General features: G+C 46.9%; 1 protein-coding gene across 1 annotated transcript in view; it reads right to left on the bottom strand.

Annotated features, from left to right (window-relative positions):
• The window catches only part of AAK1 (AP2 associated kinase 1), a 155,080-nt gene extending 135,520 nt beyond the window's left edge, over positions 1 to 19,560 (bottom strand). The window contains exons 1-2 of the mRNA XM_056127817.1: positions 19,347 to 19,560; positions 18,481 to 18,909 (exon numbers count right to left, since the gene is read on the bottom strand). Coding sequence (XP_055983792.1) covers positions 18,481 to 18,643 — 163 coding nt within the window. The 5' untranslated portion in view covers positions 18,644 to 18,909; positions 19,347 to 19,560. The remainder of the gene's footprint in view (positions 1 to 18,480; positions 18,910 to 19,346) is intronic.
• Between the last annotated feature and the right edge of the window lie 1,287 nt (positions 19,561 to 20,847).

Raw genomic sequence — 20,847 nt, 5'->3', positions numbered from 1 at the left:
AAAGTAGATGGGTAGTTTCCAAGAACTGGAAAAAGAGAAAATGGGGAGTAACTGCTTAATGGGTGCAGGTTTCCTCTTGGGGGTGATAAAAATGTTTTGGATCTAGACAGAGGCAGTGGTTGCACAACACTGTGAATATACTACATGCAACTGACCTGTTCACTTTAAAATGATTAATTATGCTGTGTAAATTTCCCCTGGTTGAAAAAGAATCAAAAGAGAAAAGTTTAATAAGCCCAACATCACCACTGAGTCATAGAATTCAAAGTCAAGAATACATAAAAAATCATTAGCAGGGACAGAGTAATAGTCCAGCAGTAGGGGGCATGCCTGGCACTCGGCCAACTCAAGTTCGATCCCCAGCATCTCATTATTCCTGTGCACTGCCAGGAATAATTCCTGCAAGGAGAGCCAGGAATAACCCTGAGCACCACCAGGTGTGGCCCAAAAAAACAATAAATAAAAAAATAAAACCATAAGGGACTTAATCACCTATATCTAAATCAGGATTTCTCGCCCTTGGCATTACTGACTTCGGAGTGGAAACTTACACCCTGTTGTTCTAAGGAGCTATCCAGGATACTGTATGATATTCAACATTCAAGTACCCCATGCCCACCTAATGTTGGTAACATACATACAACTTCTAAACCCCCTAAGCAAATTCTGACAATCAAAGTTGTTTCCAGATATTGGCATGGGGTGAGACTGGGGGCAGATATAACCCCATTTAAGAACCACTGGTTGAAATGGGAAACAGGCTCTCCCAGAAATTACTAAGAATTCATTCTATTCCAATCCCTTTTCAACTTGCCAGTGTGACAGTTTCCTGCCAACTCCACCAGCCCCAAATAACCTATCTATGAATGTGTGGCACCTGATTCAAATGTCCTTCCTTCTAGCCCTAGATCCCCCAAAACAACTCACAAATGCTGCAGGTAGGCTGCTTTCTGCCTGCGAGCACAGAGAATACGCAGCAGCCTTCACCCTATGACCCACTCACAGCTCCACCACCCCATCATTACCCATGAGGCAGACCTGGAGGGACAGGTCAAGTTAAAGGCAAACCTACCGGTCTCACCAGTAGGGCTGAGCTTTCTGGACTCCAGTCCCGTTCCCCAATCAGGGTCAAGAACAAAAGTCCCCCAAGGGCAAGAGACCTGAGAACTGGTATACAATACTGAGTCCCACCATTAATAGTACTGTAAATCACTGTGCCTACAATTGTTTTTTAAGTTTTTTTAATTAAAAAGAGAATTTAAAACGTTCCCACCCATTATCTCAACGAGTGATAAACAGAGTGATGGGTGAAATAAAGAGTCCATATGATGTTTTGACATTCATCTTTAAGAAAATCCCAAACAAATCTTTTTGTTTTATTTTGTTTTTGGGGTCACACCCAGCAATGCTAGGGGTTACTCCTGGCTCTGCACCCAGGAATTACTCCTGGCTGTGCTTGGAGGACCATAAGGGATGCCGGGGATTGAATCCAGGTCAGCCACATGCAAGGCAAACACCCTACCTGCTGTACTATCACTCCAGCCAACAAATGAATCTTGACAGGAGACATAGATTCTCATCCCACCTGACCCTATGGAGCTTTGGGAAGGTCACTTAATTCCCCCAGGAATAATTTTCTCTTTACCAATGTATCTAGTTTTCATTCTAAGTTTAACACATCCGTTCAACACCTATTTCCTAAGTACCTACTTGTTAGAAGCAAATGGAACAAGAAATAAAACCAATTCATATCCTCAAGGACTCTAGGTGGGTCAGAGGTGTCTACGGAACTGCTGAGAAGACAAAGGGAGAAATATAGTAAGGTGCAACCAAAACTACAGCGGAATGCAACCAGCAACCTTCAGATATTAAAGTACAAACACTGGTAACAATAACCATGCATCAAAGTAGTCAACAGTTATCATCAAACTGTTCCCTGCACCTGAGTTTCAGTATTAGGAGCGTGGGGGAGGCCACACTTCATGGAGACTTTCTTACTATTACAGCTCTTAAGTAACTGGAGAGAAGATGCAAAATACTTTCTCACTCAGAACTGAGCATCTTTGCTGACACAGTCAGACCTTCTCCTGTGATGGAAAGACTACAGAGAAAAGATGTACAGAGCTGGTCCTTTATCACTCAGCAATCCTCAGGTAAGGGCTTTTCCTAAGACTTTATCATTATTCCAAGGCAACAAAAGAGAACCAAGAAGCAATCAACATAATAGCAGGGGGGATCAAAAAGCTAAACATGAACCAGAGCAATAGGACAGTGGGTATCAAACTTGCCTTGTATACAGCCGACCCAGGTTCTGTCCCCAGCACCACATATGGTCTCCCAATCACTGCCAGGAGGTACAAAATACTCAGGGCAAGTTCAAATCAATGCTATTTCTACATTGACAATAGGAGATGATTTTCTTCTCAAAGCCAAGACTCAAGGAGAATTTTTAAAAAGACATATATGTAATCAAGTCAGTACACAGGTAAATGTTACATGTAATACATAAATATAAGCAAAAGGAAATGTTAATCCCTTCAGTAAGAGGAGCTTACTCCTTACAGAGCTTGACGTCAAGGACATACCATAGATCGTCAGATCTAACAGTAACAATTTAGCTCCACAGTCTGGCCAGAAGATATATAACCCAGATTGCTCCGCCTGTGCCTGCAGCTCAGCTGTCACGCCTACACCAACCCTCTGATGCCAGATTCTCCTCTACCTCAAAGACCGCAGGGCAGGAGGTCAGAGTTCTCCTTGCTCGACTAAGATGATTCCAGATCGTTACTACCTTCCACACTGCACCCTCAGGTAAAAGTCCCTGCCCTCCGCGCTCATGCCTCCTGACCCCTGACTTCTGTCCTCCTACTCATTTCCCAGCATTCACCAAAGTACTGGCGTCCTGGATTCTTCTCACCACAACCCCTGCCATTGTCCTGGGTGGTTTCGGAACCCATGAGGATGATGCATTCCTATCCTTCAGCCCCTAGCTCTCTCACAACAGCGGCCTTTGGTCTGCTCAGCCCTCTTCACCCGTGATCACACTCCAGGCCTTTCAAACACAAATCCAACACGTCTTAAATGCCTTCACTTTCTGACATGCCTTCCACAGTTTCTAGTCACTTACTTACCCCCTGGCCTGAAATGGTCTTCAAACTCAACTATTTTCCAAGCTGTAACTCATTCCAGTTCAAGGAAATTACCAGAAGTAGGGAACACCAGGAGGAATGGAATTGTCATTTTTAATAGGAGAGTCCAAGAAGAGGTCCTGGAGAAGGGGACATTTAAGCAAAATAGGTATGAGGGAGCCTGCTCTGGGACTCCCTAGAGGAAGAGTACCACAGGAACAGTAAAGACAAAATCCTGTGTAGAATGAACCTGCCCTGCTTTCAGGAGCACACAGTGGCCAGTGTGGGCAGAGTACACTAACGCAAGAGGAGAACAGGAACATGAGAGAGAAACAAGTAAGTGGAGGCCAGAGCCTGTCACCTTCTAGGCCTCCAGCAGGATCAGCAGCTGGGGCAGATGGTTCTGCAAGGAGAAGCCATAGGAAGCGACTTGCCTCTAAAGGAGCACAGGCCAACAGTGCTGGGGCTAGACTGAGGAGGCCGAGACAGAACCCACTGAGGAAATCGCATACTCCAGGCCAACCAGAGCTTGACTCAGGGAGACAGCAGTGGAGGAAACCAGAGGAGGCTGGATTTTGTGTGTCTTGTAAATGAGAGCAAACAATTTTCTGACAAATTGGATGACAGCTTGAGACTCCGGGAGAATTTCCATGTGGTTAACTGGAGGAGAGGTCTTCAGTCTGAGTATATGAAAGAACAGAGTCAGGATCTTAATATCTAAAGAGTTCTAAAGAGTCAGGGGTGGGATTCAGAGGGAGAGCACGTGCTCCACACATGTGAGGTCAGCCCGCCGAACCAGCTCTCCAGTTCAACATTTCCAATTTGGGAGGTGGGCCTGCCAAGCAGTGCTCAGGAGGTCTGGGGACCTGACAAGCAATTCTCAGCTACCGGGGCCAAGGGGTTCTGCACAAGACCCCAGGATGCAATGGTACTTGGGTCCTGTGGCAGTGCCAGGACACCCGGGCCAGCCGATTCATGCTGGGGGTGACCCAGGGCTGTACCCAACAGTGCTGAAGAGACCAAGTAGTGTCAAGCACATGCCCTAACTATTGCACATCTCCCAGCCCCTCAGTATTCCTTATTTTGTCTGACTTTGTCTACTTGTTCCATTGTTGTAGACTATTTTCCATAGAAAGCAGTAAGGAAAGGAAAGTGCAAAGGAAAGACCAAGAATTCCTGACTCCTTTCCCCAATATTAACCAACCAAAGACTATACGTGAAGCAAGCAGTCATGTTATTGATTCAGTCTTCCGGTCACCAACACCAAATAACATCTCAGAGTCTCTAACACTAAATAACAGCGAGAGTCTCCACCAGGGCTCTGGCAGATGGCCCTCTATATAATCACATAAAACACTGAACAGGGCATTACAATCCTGTCTGTGTTTTCAAAGAAATAAAACTGAATGGCTGAAAAATATCAGAATGATGCTAGAACACAGCCTTGCATTGAAAGTGTAGAGAAGGGCTGAGGAGGAAGTTTGGGAGAGAATGAGAGACAGTAAATAAGGAAAATGGAAATAAGTAAGATCCCTTTGGCACAGATAATCAACTTTCCAGGCAAATGATTATAAACACATTTAAATAATAAACATCAAGTAGTAATTCAATATTTTTTCAGAACTTCGACAATCTAAGCAGAACATGGGGCATATAAAAAACAGTTTCGGTGTGAACAAGGAATATGGTACAAGCTAAAATGTTAATGTATGCATTGCTTACATATAAATTCAGTAGGGGCTGAAGAGATAGTACAGCAAGTAAGGCACTTCCCTTGCATGCAGGAAACACAGGCTCTATCACTGGCACCTCATATGATTCCCTGAGGCGGCCAGGTGATCCCTAAACACAGAGTCAATAGTAAGCCCTGAGCCACCTTCAGGTATGGCCCCAAAACACAAATTCAATATCTGAGATTTTGATATCTAATCTTCATCTTCACAGTGAATATGTAAATATTTTGAGGAAAAGAAATTTTTATGCAGTGCCAGGGACTGAACACTGGACCTCACACATGAGAATTCATCTCTATGTTTGAGATTGACAATATGAAGTATTCGTTGAGGGGTCAGGGATATAGCTCAAAAGAACAGAGTATGCACCAGATCCTGATACCACATCCCTCTCCCCAGCACTGCAGGGTATGACCCTGGGGGCCACAAGCACCCCTCATCGTTTGAAAGCCTCTCCCCCAAAAAGATACCCAAAATTGGATCTTCTTAATAAAGAGTGATTTGTATGCCTTTTGCTAGGTGTCATACTTTGCTTTAAATTTTATGCCTATTTTGTGGTGCCAGAGATTGAACCCAGGGCCTCACAGAGGCAAAGCAAGCACTCCCATTGAGTCGCATCCCTAGGTCTTAAAATAATTGCTTTTAACTTTATTGAAAGTCTAGAAATTTTGATAGTTCTTATCATTGTAATAAGGTCCCTAACATATGACTATTATTGGAATAGCAATAAGGGGTGTCTGTCTTAAAGCTGTCCTGTCTGTAATGCTTGGCAGTGAGCTGGGATTAGCCCTAGTTTATTATAATATTCCAATCCTTTATCCTCCAGTACCTACTGTTACATTGTTCCAATATAAGAATCCTGACTTGGATACAGAATCAAAACCCTTTGGCCCCTAGGAAATGGTTAATTATTAGAAAGTAGATACAAATGAAAGAGATAAAGAGCGAAAGAAAACACTGAAATTCATGGCCACAAACAGTAACACAGCAAGAGAGCAGGCACTCAGAGAACTGAAGAAGAGACGGGATCCCTTAGGCAAGTATATGAGCACAGAGGTTAGGTAGCACAAAAGCTAGGTAGGCGTAAGGTAGGTGGAAGAAGAGCAGGTGATGTGAGTACCAGGAGAAAACTAAAACCCTGGTTTGTGGGAGATGAGGAAGGTCTAGGGGTGAATGAAGGAGATCTGTGTTAGGACACACACTTCCGAGGTAGGAAGCAGCCAGTGCTAAGTGTTTCTCAGGAGCAGAGACGCCCATCAGTCTCATTAACAGCAACAAGCTAAACTGGGGAAATTTTCCTAACACAGAGATGACTTTTTGCTTGTTTCTGTTTGGGGCCACACCTGGCGGTGCTCAGATGCTCAATGCTCAGGGCTCACTCCTGATTATGCTCAGGGGACCGCCCATATAAAGTGCTGGGGATCAAACCTGGTTGGCTGCCTGCTATCCTATCTGTCCAGTCCCACTATACAAAAAGATAGGGGAAAAGCAGAAAAGGAAAGAAAAGAAACCACAATATTTATTAGAGATTCTCTTCTCCTTATACCTTATCCTAAAGCTTGTGTTGTGACTATGTTAAGAATGATATATATATATATGTACATATATATATATATATATATATATATATATATATTCAGCTCCACCACAGTTATACACACAACAAAACACTGCCTGATACAAACAAAATAACAAGTGTTAAAAGAGTTACCATTTACAAATTGCTACCTATTCACTGGGCACTGTGCTAAGAGCTTTCCACAATTCCATCTAATTCTTACTACCATTCACATATTTTGTAAATGAAAAACCAGGCTCTTAGTAAGTGGTCCAACATCACAGGGACAGGTCCAGGACTCAAGCCAAGGGCTGCCTGCCTCCAATTCCTAAGCATTTATACCACCATAACATGATACTCACCTTGATAATCTCCCCCAGAGGTCATCTCAGGCTCCCCTCATTCAGGGGGACAGTACTGGAAATCATGTTTCACCCAAATCACCAAGTTACATCTCCGGGTCCATCCAGGGTTTTTCCATAGCTACTAGAACGAATGGAATCCTTTCTCCTACCACTGCCAACCTCTATCACCAAGCTTCCCAGGTTTCCAAAAATAGTTCAAGAAAAATGGCTGAGGAACAGGGTTCAGCCACCCCAGGGGAAATTAAACCAGTCTAAGATAATCAACACTTCCTGAACCAATTCATTGACTGGAGAAAGTGATGAGTCAAGGGAGCAGGAGCCTGGCTTGCAAATACGTTTTGTTTGTTTTGTTTTATTGTGTTTTTTTTTGGTTTGCGGGCCACACCTGGTGATGCTCAGAGCTTACTCTGGGCTCTGCAATCAGGAATCATTTCTGGCAGGGCTCGGGGGATCATATGGGGTGCCACATGCAAGGCAAGAGCCCTAACTGCTGTACTCTTCCTCCAGCCCCACAAATGCTTCTCAGCCCCAATCCTCCAGAAGAGCCCAACTGAGGATGCCTGTGTCCATGTCCTTCTTCTGGTCCCCAAGGGGCAATAACTCTCATTTAATTCTCAAGTTCATGCTCAGTACCCAGAGGGGCAATGATCTTTCTCTACTCTAAAGGTCCCAGAACAACAGCCACAAGCATCCTTAAAAACCGGCACCAAAGACATGTACTTGGCATTATACTGTCTCCTCCGGCATTTCAAGGCTTAGGCATAATTATTTAAGATCATTATAAATGCAAATGATAATCTAACATCAATGCTCTCCTATTATAATCTAGGAATGCCTTAAACTCTTTCATCTAGTAACCTCTCAGCCTCACAGAAATAATTATTTTTTTAAAACAGCTTCAATTGGCACTGCCATCCATTGTCTACCGAGATTAACTCACAGCACAAAGAGAAAACAGACCGCCCCAGCCAATTCACTCACAGCAGCCCTCAAATACAACTTCCAGTTTTTACACTTTGAACTTTGTTTCACCTCTAGAAACTCATCCTTTGCCGAGGTGAAAGTCTTCTCAGAAGACCAACCCTTCTGTAACAATTGCCCACAACTCAGTAGCTACAGGAACTGCATAAAGTATGCACTACAGACTCAATAATAATGAAGATAACATATCTTTAAGTAGACAATGACAAAGGGAGAAAAGAAAGTACGCAGAGAAAAGTACTGCAGTAAGCACTGCAGAGAGCATTACCTTAAAATTCATGACTCCTCAAGTGATTCCAAAAATCACAGAAATGGGCCAGAGGGCTACCTCGAGGGGCTGCAGCTCATGGTTTGCATGCAGGAGAGCCTGCTTCAATCCCCAGCACAACATGGTCCCCTGAGCACTGCCAGAAGCAACAACTGAGCACTGCCAGGTATATCCCCCAAATAAAAACAAAATCACAAAGTTAAAAAGGCTTCTTTGGATATAAATGAAGCATATGACTTAGTGATACAGACATTCCCCCCCTCAAAAACATCAAGGAATAGCACAGCAGGTAGGGCGTTTGCCTTGCACACGGTCTACCTGAGTTTGATTCCCAGCATCCCATACGGTCCCCTGAGCACTGCCAGGTGTAATTCCTGAGTGCAGAGCCAGTAATAACACGTGAGCACTGCCAGGTTTGACCCAAAAAGCAAAAAAAAAAAGAACCAAGGATATTGCAATACTTCAACTTTTCTAAGAATTGCTCGAGCGGGCCCAGTAACGTCTCCATTGGAGACTTTGTTGTTACTGTGTCTGGCATATCGGATACTCTCAGTAGCTTGCCGGGCTCTCCGAGAGGGGCGGAGGAATCGAACTCGGGTCGGCCATGTTGGCCGCGTGTAAGGCGAACGCCCTACCCGCTGTGCTATGCTCCAGCCCCATTACAAACATGTTGAACTGAATTCCCTAAACTTGGTTCTCAAAGAAGGGGGTCAGAGAGAGACTCAAGAACACTCCATCAAGGGGCTGAAGCAATAGCACAGCGGGTAGGGCATTTGCCTTGCATGCGGCTGACCTGGGTTTGATTCCCAACATCCCATAAGGTCCCCCGAGCACTGCCAGGAGTAATTCCTGAGTAGAGAGCCAGGAATAACCCCTGAGCATAGCCCAGTGTGATCCAAAAAGAAAAAAAAAAAGAACACTCCATCACGAAGTAGGAGACAGCACAGTGGGCAGGTGGGGTGCTTGTCTAACACACAGCTAACCTGGGTTCAATCCCTGGCACCACAATGTCCCCCAAGCACCACCAGGTGTGATCCCCAGATGTGATCCCAGGAAAAAGCTCTGAGCACCACCAGGTATAGCCAAAAAAATAACCAACTTCATGAAATCTTCCTCACCATTTCAGCTCCCTGTGACTCTGATCACCGCAACCCCTCCAAAATTTAAAGACTATTCACCAATATATCAATAACTATTATTTGGTACAGTCATTTCTTATTTATTGGTCCTATTATGTCTTCAAGTCTACCATTACTTCTCTATTTGCAATAGCATCTTAAACGGACCTGAGGACATACTAGATGCATAGGGAACTTTCCTCCACCTGCTGACAGCCACCTCTTCAATATTCCATATCATACCTACATCCTCTCCCTTCATAATCACAACATACCTATACAGGATGTTCCTACCATCCCACTGAGGACTGTATACTACAAATGAAGAAGCAGTAGTTCTCATTAAATGAGTTCCCCAAAGCCATACTGACAAAGAGTGAACTTGAACCACGGTACATGGGAGTTGTACCATGAAACCGAGTTGCAAATGTTAGATTCTTTCTGATAATTCCTGGTGTGGAGGTTTATTAATATCTTTCCCCATAACACTCCTCTCTAATAACCCTTCCCAACGGAATCTCCCCGTGAACATTTCAAGTCAAGAAAAGCTTCCACAACATTTTGCATTACTCTGGCTATGTAAATGTCAGGAGAATTTTCGAAAGCTCAGAATCCATATTCAGTCAGTGGTGGAGTACTGTGACAACTGCTGTCAGACAGGGCATACAAAGACTTGCCATTCTACCTCCTCTGGTTTACTGGTTATTTCTGGAAGCAGCCTTTTTTTGAACAGAAAAGGATATTGAGTTTTTAACCATAATAGGTTAAGAAGGATTGTTAATTCACTGAATCTGAGGAAATGAATTTTAAAATGAAGCAATCTTCCTAAAGTCACAAAACTTCTGAGCTGACCCTGACTCCTATCTCTCACTCCCCATACAACAAATCACCTTGTGTCACACTGGCACCATTGACATTTGGGCCTGGACAAGCCTCAGGTGACAGAAGGGGTGCCACAGGTACTACAACGATAGGATTCTTAGCAGTACCCTAGGCCTTTACCCACTAGATGTCAGTATTATGCCCCTTCTTGAGACGAAATTATGTCCAGAGGCCAAGTAGCTAGGTCAATGCGCTAGTGCGCATGCTCTACATGGGGGAACACGTGGGTTCAATCCCTAGTACCACAGGGTCTCCCAGCACTGGAAGGAAGGATCCCCAAGCAACGAGTCAGGAATTGTCCCTGAGCACCACTCCCTCTACCACCATCACCAAATTCTCTCCAGACACTGCTACATGTCATCTGTGGGTAATCAGCCCTGATTGAGGACCACTGCTCGAAGCCAGGTCGGCAAACTTGTACACAAAACATGCAGCAGGGTACCAAAAAAAAAAAAAAATGACAGATATTTACTTTCATCTTTAAAATAAGATTTTTTACCAGGGATGTAGCTAAGTGGTAGAGCTCATGCCTTGCTTGCATGATGCTCTGGGTTTGATCCTCGGCACAAGAAAAAAAAATGGTAATAATAAGCTCCAGATTTCATCTTTATTAATATTTAATATATGGCCCACTCTAGAGCTCCCGTCAGTTCTTGCATCTGCCACAAATCTGATGAGTCAGTCATGCATCTCACACTAATCTGATGGAATCCTGGGAATGGTGGCAGTACCACAGCACAGACTGAGGCGGTTTGCCGCTCATGTACTTGGGTAAGAAATTAACTGATTACATTTGTTTTAAATGAATGAACCCTCATAAAACAAACAAGGGGGCTTAAAAAGATTCCTGCCAAGAAACCCTGGATTAAAGCTAATGCAAGCATATAGGAAGAACAAACGAAGGGCAAAGCCTTCACATCTATTCCTGGCTTACTCTTTATCAGTCCCATAACAGTGAAGAACCAATCCATCACAATACAACAAGCTACAACATGAGCTCATCAAAACCTTATGCAGATTATTTAAAATACACACGTCCACTCCCCTCAATGTTGAACTTCACTCTAGATACACACACACACACACACACACACACGCGCGCGCGCGCGCGCGCGCGCACACACACATATCTGAAATATGCCTGCAGATACTTCAGATATTGAAGGATAAGATACAACTTATAAGCAAACAGCCACACATACGTGAAGTGATCACACGCTTTTGAACTGATAATGCTACTCCAAATCATTCACAGACTATGACTCTAAGCCCAGGTTTTCACAACTGAGGGCCATATGGCCTCCTGTGGGGCATCAAGATATTCCAAGGGGGCCACAGGTGAAAACTGCGTAAACGGGATTGGGCTGGGCGGGTGGAGGGGGTGAGGCAGAGACACAATACAGTGGATCAGTACTTCCCTTGCACATGACCGACCTGGATTCGACCTCTGGTACCACATCCTGTCCTCTGATCACGGCCAGGAGTGATCTGTGAGCACCTCCACAACTACAGAGCTAAGAGGTAGGTCTGAAGGGCCACGGAAACAAAATTGGGAGGAGAACGACACTGAGAAAAGGCAGAGAAACACTGCTCTAACCAACACCACAAAACAGAACTTTCCATGAGGAGAACTCGCCCTGTCTGTCCAAAATTAAAGGCACTTTAATTTTGATTTGGAGTAGCATTATCTGTCCGAAATTAAGGCTACTAAGTAGTTCAACCCTGGCGATCAATGGGGTGACAGATGTCGCAGCCAGATAGCTACTAAGTACTAATATGAGGCTACTAAGTAGCTGAAATGCGACTACTACATGCGAAGAATTATTGAATTTTATTTTACAGCATTTAAATTTAAATACTCACATGTGGCTAAAGGCTGCAGATGATGGCAGAGCAGTGGGCACTAATAATATTCACTGCTATCTCAATACAGCTTCCAAAAGATAACACTTTCCTGCCTTTTGATCTTTGTCCACATTATTCTCTCTGCCTACGATTATTCTCTTGACTACATTCAACTAGCAATGAGTTTTGTTCTGTTTTCTTTGTAGTCACACCCAGCATTGCTCAGGGACTACTCCAGGCTCAGCACTCAGAGGTCGACCCTGTCAGTGCTGGGGGATGGGGGCCATGTAGTGTTGGTCAGTGGGGAGAGAGAGTGGGGGTAGAGGGGAGGTCATGTGGTGACGGAAATGAAATCAGGGTTCCTGCACACAAAGTATGAGCTTCAGAGTTTGAGCTATCTTTCCAGCCCCAGCAATGAGTCTGAACATCACGTTTCTCTTTTCTTAACTATTCCTCATCTCACAAACTGAACTGCTCCCTTGTATCGTTCCGGCCCTTCTCTACCCTTCTTCGTTCCGGCCCTTCTCTACCCTTCTGCTGTATATAAAAGCTAAGTGCCCAAGTGCCTGGAGATCTCTGAGTGTGTGTTCCTCAAGGAAGGGACATGTCTTCTTTATCCCCACATGAAGTCTGGCACATGTGAGGGCCCAGTAATATTGATTGAATATGGGAAATGGGAAATGAGTGAATCAACAAAACCTGATTTCCTAAATCATACTCCAGAACTCCATACACCCCCCCCAAAAAAAAAGAAAAGGAAAGAGTTAAAGAGGGTTCACTTGAATGCTAGAATGCTAGAATACTAACCACTTGGATAGAGAATACCATTTCTATCATTATCATACTTTGATTATTCCAGATGATGATCTCAGTGATTTCTTAAGCACTTTCAGAAAGCATTTATAATTCAAAGAGTGTAAAAATGCAGGTAGTTAGTGATGACAGTCCCCATTCTCAAGAGCCAACTCCTGATACTGCAAATTTTAAAAAAAGAGTATTCTTTATGTGCATTTTATTATTTCATTCACTAAATATTTTGTTATTTCTTTAGCACTGTAGCACTGTCCTCCCATTGTTCATCGAACCTGGGCCCGCGGGTAGGGCGTTTGCCTTGCACGTAGCCGACCTGGTCAGCCCAAGTTCGATTCCTCCGCCCCTCTCAGAGGGCCCGGCAAGCTACTGAGAGTATCTGGCCTGGCAAGCTCCCCGTGAGGTATTCAATATGCCAAACACAGTAACAAGTCTCACAATGGAGACGTTTCTGGGCCCTCTTACGCAAATCGATGAATAATGGGAGGACAGGGCTAAATTATTTCATTAATTTATCAAAATTTTTCTGTGAACTCTACACGCAGTTTTACTGAGATACCTCCCCTCACCCCCCTCCCTACTCTCTCATTTAAAATCCATGTGAAATTGTTTCTCTCACTTCATTGTCTCCCGTTAAAAGAGCTGCTTTCTCAGAACCGACCACCAAAGGGAAGGCTTTGACCATGCAATTGTTTATTCTGGGTTTCATGTCGGAATTCTCGATTTGGCTATATTTAGCCAAGCTATAACCGTCATCATGCCCGAAGCCAGGAAGAAGGCACCATTCACAAACCACCCCCTGAAAATCTGCAATTGCCACTGAAAATCCAGACTTCCCAGCAGGCAAAGACATCTGAAGGGGGAGGACAAATCGGGTTTGCGTCAGGAGGAGTCCTCAGGTGCTAGGGCCCCTCTCTGCCTGGCTGAACAAGCTCCATAATCTGCTTCCTTTCCTTTTCTACCCAACATGGCTTCAGCTCTGGTCCAAACATGCTCGTGATGTCCCATGCCTTTCTGATCGAGGTCAGCTCAGCCCCCTGCCGGGTTCGCCTTCCAGTCTCTCTGGGAAAGCTTCGGGATTACTCCTTCCCCCAAGCACTGGCCACTCCCTTGACCACATTGAGCACCAGGTTGGGGCCCAGAGGAAAGCTGTGTCAACAGGACAGCCATTTAATAGCTCTCCAAAGGCCCAAGGCCATTCAAGAAAGCGAGCAGCAAGCACTGATTCCCTAAACCCCAACATCACTGGGCCCTGGGCACAACTGGAAGCAACTTGTAAAGAATTTCAGTCTCCCATTCCAAATCCTTTCCCTGACCCTGGAAGAAAGTCCTGGAAGGAAACTTGTACTAATCAAAATGGTAACATGAGATGAGTCAATATTCCCAGAACGCATCACACTTTTCACCAAGTCACAACTCTGCATTTGCTGTTCTCTCTGCTTGCCTTGGGTAACCCTCATCTGGAACATATGCTGGGTCATTCCCATCCTATTTAAACATACAGTACCTATTCAAACATGAACAGTCTATATATCCTCACCCTAGTCTTTTTCCATCATCTCAACACATCATTTTTACTGCCTACTATACACCAAGGGTCATACTAAGTGCTGAACACTTACCTAAGATTATCAGCTGCTTCCTGGGCTCCTTAAGAGTTAGGTTAAGTCCCACTCCTCTTTCTAAGGATCTCACGAGTCTACATAGTAGCCACCACAAAGAAGACACTATTAAACATTCACTAAATGAATATTTGCTATTATTGTATAATGTGTATTAAAAATATACCTGCTATCAGTTGTGTGTGTGTGTGTGTGTGTGTGTGTGTGTGTGTATTTTAAGGTCTTTCACACACATTTTGAAGTCTCACTAACTTACATTGCAGATAGAAGAAATGACTAAGGTCCACTGTGATGGAGACTGACATAGTCATTCTCATCAGCCCTGAATTCCTTTCATGACAGTGAGAAAGCTGTCTGGAAGGGCCTCCTGGATCACTTTCTATACAAACTGATGCAGTCTGGGAAAGCTGCCTTGAACAAAACAGGTATTGGGCAAGCATCAGAGTGCTAGGGAGATGGGACCAATTCACAATTTCTCAGTCCTTTGAGTATCACCTCAGTCTTCTCTTGAGTTCATTCAGAAAGCTTAAACCAAATCTTCCCTTGGCGTCTCATGGCCATCACCTCCAATATGAGTTAGTCTCTCATCATGGCATCTTCACTCCAGAAGCATGAGAGAAAATGTCCTCCTCTGCACCAAACCCAGAAATAGCCCTATGTCTGGATTCATGACAGAGCAGAGGTTTCCAAAGTGATCTGTTCCACTGCCTTCTTTTTAGGAAAAATAAATAAATAAAAACTACTCAGTAGCTCCCTTGGAAATCTACTTTCTTTAAAGCAAACACACAGAAAGCACAACCCCCCCCCCCCCCCCCCCATTATACTCAGGCCCCCGTGTTGTTCCAGCATCCTCTGGGGACAGTATTGCCTTCCTTTGAGAAACACTGACTTAGCACCCTTACTTCTCATATAGGGGGCTTCACCCAAGAGCTGGTGGGTCAGTAATCCCTCACCACAATGCACAGACCAATACGCTTAGGGGAGAAAAATGACCAATGGCGTGTGATACGATCTCACAGACCAGGGTCTGTGTCTAATGTACACCCCCATGAGCCTGCCCTGAAACTGCCTGAGAAATAAGGCACAACTCTGCTGGCCTTGGAGAACCGATGGGGATGGACAACCAAGTGAACCCAGGGACCCGAGGCTACCGAGACATCTTCCAAGCCTGTAGGGAACTGGGAAGGTCTCTGCAAAAAACACGGGGCTCTTCCCACCCTGGAGGGATGGCTGCTGCTTGCTGGAGCCATGCAGAATTCACATCGGCCAGGGTCCCTCTTTACTGGGCACGATGGACATGGCACAGCAATGGCACTGCCATTCCTCCCCTCTGCTGAGCACCAGAAGCAAGGTTACCTGATTCCGAAACCAACACCAAGTCCTCCTCGGACATAGGCAATTCCAAACTTCAGTTTGCATCAGAATCTCTCTAGGAACCTGCCCAGGCCCCACTCCCAGTTTATGGGGTGAGGACTGAAAATTTTTTGTCTCTATGGTAATGGTCCTGATCCATGCCCCACACTCTAAAGAAGCGCTGCCATGGGCAATGGGCTCGAGAATGGTTTGAATTCTTTTTTTTGGTGGTGGTGGTGGGCAGGTTCTGGGCTACATCCAGAGGAGCTCAGGACTTCCTCTTGCCTCTGCAGTTCTGCGGGTGGACCATATGGGGTTCCAGGGATCGAACTCCAGTCAGCCACTCGCAAGGCAAGTGCCCTACTCACTGTACTATCTCTCCGGCCCCGGTTCAAAATTCTTATCCAAGGTTTCCCTGCCAGATGGGTAAATCCAGAATCTGAACCCAGATCTGCTTGATTCAATGCAGATGGTGCCGGCACCCACGTTACTGCATGTGAGTGTGTCTGCCTGAGCTCCCCAATCAAGTGCTGAATGGCAGCCATCACACTTTAGACCTCCAGCATCCCTCCCACACCCTGCTCGTGTCTTTGCAGTGGGTAGGTTCCACTAACTTCGCATACTGACTCCAACAGAGCTGTATACTTCTGAGATTCGCAGACTTAAGCTCAGTGACAAAACACACAAAGAGAACGACACTGCCGATGCGGTTTCGCGTGAGACTCTTCGCTACAAGCCTTCATCCAGCCTGTCACCACACCTGGCTGACTCCCACTCGTTCTTTATTTAGTCACTTCCTGGAAAAACGCAATTTGGGGCTCTCAAAAAATTGAGGGCCACAGCACTCTAAGCTTATCTCCAGGGTTTCTCTACTATAGCTGGTGGTTTTCCATTTCTCGGAGTCATTTTTCAACGCCAGCATCTAGTTTAAAATCTGCTCCCCGGGGATTCACATAGCCTATCAAGGGTCTGTCGGAGCCCCACCCAAACAACTTAGTGAACGAACAAATGGGTGAATAAACGCAATGCTGCAAGCCTTAGATCCAAGGAAGATCGCCATGCATGATGTCAAGTGCTCAGGGCTGAATGCTCGGGAAGAGGAGGGCAGCCTAGGCCGCCCTCCTTTCATCTTCCCCACCACTCCGGCTTCCAGCAGCACCATCTATGGTGAGTCAATATCCAGGACACAAGAGTCCCGGGGTCTAAGGCCAGCAGAGGCCATTCAGCGGAGGTGCAAGACCTCTGCTCTGCTTCCTTCCTTCCACTCTCTCTCTCACATTCCTGTTCCATTTCCCCATCCCTCTATAGTCAAGCCTTTAGCACGGGGACGAAAAACAGATCAGATTCAGGGTGCAGATCTGGCAGCAGACACAGAAGCATCTCCCATCCTGCACCAAAGCCCACAAGGAAGGATCCAGAGGGACAGTGACTCAGGCCCCTGACACAGCTCGAGCCACCCCGAGAGAGGAAAAAAGCAACAATTTCACAAGAACATTTATTGGCAGATCTTTTTAAAAACAAGGGTTATGTTGTTTTCTTTTCTGGTTGTTGTGCTGTTGTTGTTTTTTAAGTAAGAACTTCAACACTAACACCCCCCCCCAAAAAAAAGCTATTCCCTGGGGATCCAGGGCTTATACAACTGAAAACCAAACATAGACTCTTCTTCCAACATACACACCTTGACAGGCACTTACTTCCCCAACCCTCAGCTGGTAAAAGGCTTCATGCTAATAAACTCCCTCCACCACCAGCAGCACATCAGGGTAATAGAAGCCTCCCTTTACCGCCCTATACAACCTAGGGCACTATGGCCCCATGCAATTAGTTTGAACAGTTTCGTGCTAAGGAAATTGCTGTTTTTATTAAAAATAAAAGCCCAGTAAGCAGGCGATGGGCTGTGAAAAGTATGAGTCTGGCATAATTATGAAGGTCGATGCTAAGGTTACCCAAAACAGACAGGCAACGATTTCCAGAAATCGCAGCTTGATAAAGACACGCATCCACATACCTACCGCTAAACAGAAGAACACACACTAGGGAATTCACACAGCAGAGCTTAAAAAAAAAAAAAAAACCTCCAACAGAGGAAAAGCAAATCAGATAACCATTCTCAAGTCATTCTTTTGGCTAAAATATAAATAAAAACCCAAAACAGGAGGGAAGTGGGGCCTAATCAGACAGAATACAAAATAGTCACATTCGTTTTCTATCATTTCTGCTCTCCTGGCTGGATCCAGGGGGAACATACAGCTGGGTCAGGAAACAAATCTAGTTAAATCCACCTAGAGATTAGGATCTCAGACAAACACACCCTCCTTGTACAAAAATCCTGTCTGACTTCCAAGCCTGAGCATGGAAGTGGGAAGTTGGGCGGCAGGAAGGCAAACCCCTCTCTCTTCTTAAAGCCCCCTTCCCCACCTTTGAGCCAACACATCATAGCTCAAGTTTGGGGCTGATGACAAGCCCCCCCACACACACCACCCTGCATGTTACATGACGCTCTACAGTTCTGATCCTCCTCATTCGGGCAGGTGGACACAAGAATTGCCTTGTCCTTTTAATTTTTCTTAATAAAAAGCCACCGAGACCAACAATGTCCAGCAAACCTTCCCCCCCTCGCCCACCCCTCCCCAGAAATTCTGTCACGTTCCCATCTCAGTCCTGAATCTCTCAAGGACAACGATCCCAAAGGGAAGGAAGGGCGACGGGAGGGTCAACTGGCCCAAACCCATTCATACATTCAACACCTGGAAAACAAGAGACTTGCTGCATCAGCACGCGCTGGCGACTGGCGGCGCCCCGGGAGTCCCACCGTACCTTCCGCCAGCACCTCGTCCACGGTGACCTGCTGTCGCCCGATGCCAAAGACCCTTCCGACGTAGCCGCTGCCCAGGCCCGACGTGCTGCCCCCTCCCCCGCTGGAGCCCGAGCCCAGGCCAGAGCTGCCCTGCTCTCGCCGGGAGTCGAAAAACTTCTTCATCTTGCGAACGGGATGCAGGAGAGCAAAATACCGATGGTTTCGGGATTTTTCTTTTTTAAGAAAATAATAATAATAATAATAAAATGCAAAAATAAAAATAAAACGAGAGATCCAAGGATTTCTTCTCGGATTTCAGCTGGGAGAGGAGCCACCCGAATCCGGCCGTGGGGGTGGGGGCCGAGGGAGGAGGATGCCTATGGGAATATGCGTGTCAATCGCGCGGCGGTCCCCTCCTCCTCAAGAAAGCGATTCGTGTAAGTTTAAACCTGTGATGACAGAGGGAGAGAGGGAGAGAGAGGGAGAGGGAGAGGGAAAAGGGGGGGGGGGGGAGAGAGAGAGAGAGAGAGAGAGAGAGGATGAATCAGTAACACACTTCAAAAATGCAACTGCTGAGTCGGAGGGGGAGCAGCGCGAGCCGTCATCCTGGGAGGTGGGGGGGAACCTTCATGCATTTCCTCGGGGGAGAAAAAAAAACCCTCGGGTTGGAAAGGGGGGGCGGTAAAAAAAAAAAAACGCTTTCCCCACCCCACCCCCCGGGGGGGAAAAAAAAAGAAGGGAACACCCCAGTGCCCGGGGCTTGGAGGAAAAGCGAAGGTTGTGGCCCCCTCCGGCAGAGATCTGCCCCGCAGCCCCGCGCTGCCTCCCCCCCCCTCCGCCCCGAGCTCCTGGCCGCGGTGCGAGGCAGCATCCCGGCAGCACCCACTTGAGACGGCGGCGCAGCAGCCGGCGTCCAGCTACTCCCAGCCCCGCGACATTGTCACGGCCGCCCGGCCGGCCTGCGACGCGGAGAGGAGGCGGCGCTGCAGCGGCGGCGGCGGCAAGAGCTGGGCCGGCGAAGGGCGCCCGGCCGCCCGCCAGCTGATGCCCCGAGCGCCCGGCGCAGACTGAGCCGCCGCCCCTCCCCCGCGCGCGCGCCCGCCCGGCTCCAGCCACCCAACCAGGAAGTGAATCGCCGCCGGAAGTGGCTCTCGGGGCGGTGCGGCGACGAGCGGCCGGCCAGGGTCGGTAGCGGGGTTGGGGGGAGGCCCGCTGCCGGGTCCCTCCTGAGCGCGTCAGCTCTGCCCCCGGGACGGAGGCCAAGGCGTCGTCGGAGGAACGAAGACCAAAAAAAAAAAAAAATCTAGAAAAAAGGGTTTGGCAGGGACAAGAGAGTTTTGGAAAATAAAAAAAAGGTGCTACAGCGCCGGGCCCCGCAGGGTATCCTGGGAAGGGGGTTTGTCGCAGCCTGACGATTGGACTACAACTCCCAGGATGCCTTGCAGGAGCGAGCACTGCGGCGCTGCTGGCTGGTCCTGCCGCCTAGGTGCTTTCGTGGGGTGGTGCGTCGGGGTGGGAGGCGGGGGATCGATGGTTTTTAACACGTCCGCTAAGGAAAACGGCCAGCGATTCGGGGTTTCCAGCCTGCTGCATGGTCCACCCTTCTGGGGCCATCTTATTTGTGAGCGGACCTCCCGGCACTGAGAATGCCGGGAGTTGTGGTTTTTCCCAGCGCATCGCGGCTGACACCTGAAGGACGCGGCTTAATCGGCTTGAGCCTCTCTTTTGAAGCTTATCAATGTCCACCCGGGCAGAGTAGAAGACCGAGGGAGGTCGAAGGAGGACACTGTCGGTGGGTGCAAGACGACACCCCCCTCCTGCCCGCTCAGTCAAACGCTTCTGCTCCCTGGGGTGGACTGGGAGGGAGCCCGGCTCCTGATCGCTGATCGGCTCCACGCTGGCTGCTCTGACCCCTTAGTGAATATACCTTGTCTGGGAATCTACGGGCCACACACTACTCAACCCGGGAAATGTACAGGATGCGTGCAGGGCAAATCCTAAGGCATCGACAGAATCGGCCTTGGTGCGCCAAACCCAAACTTAGGAGCTTGCCTGCTGCGGATACTAGGTTCTCACAAAGCTTTTTTTTTTTTCCACCGACTTTCATTAACTTCCTCCCAGAGAATCCTAGATAGGCCGTTTTTTTTGTTTTGTATGGTATTTAAAGAACTCTCCCCAGGGGCCGGAAAGATTGCACAAAGGGTAGGGCTCTTTCCTTGTCTGGGACAGACAGGGATTGGATCCCTGATATCCCAGATGGACCCATGAATATCTGCCAGGTGGACCCATGAGTATCTGCCACACCCCTGAGCATCGCTGGGTGTGCCCCCCCCCCAAAAAAAAACTAAATAAATAACTCTTTACTTGATGTTAGTTTTACCCTATAC

This window comes from Sorex fumeus, unplaced genomic scaffold (genome assembly GCF_029834395.1).
Source record: "Sorex fumeus unplaced genomic scaffold, SorFum_2.1 ptg000006l, whole genome shotgun sequence".
In the NCBI taxonomy this organism is placed as follows: Eukaryota; Metazoa; Chordata; class Mammalia; order Eulipotyphla; family Soricidae; genus Sorex; species Sorex fumeus.
The sequence above is the reverse complement of the archived record's forward strand: the minus strand, read 5'-3'. Positions and strand labels throughout refer to the sequence as shown.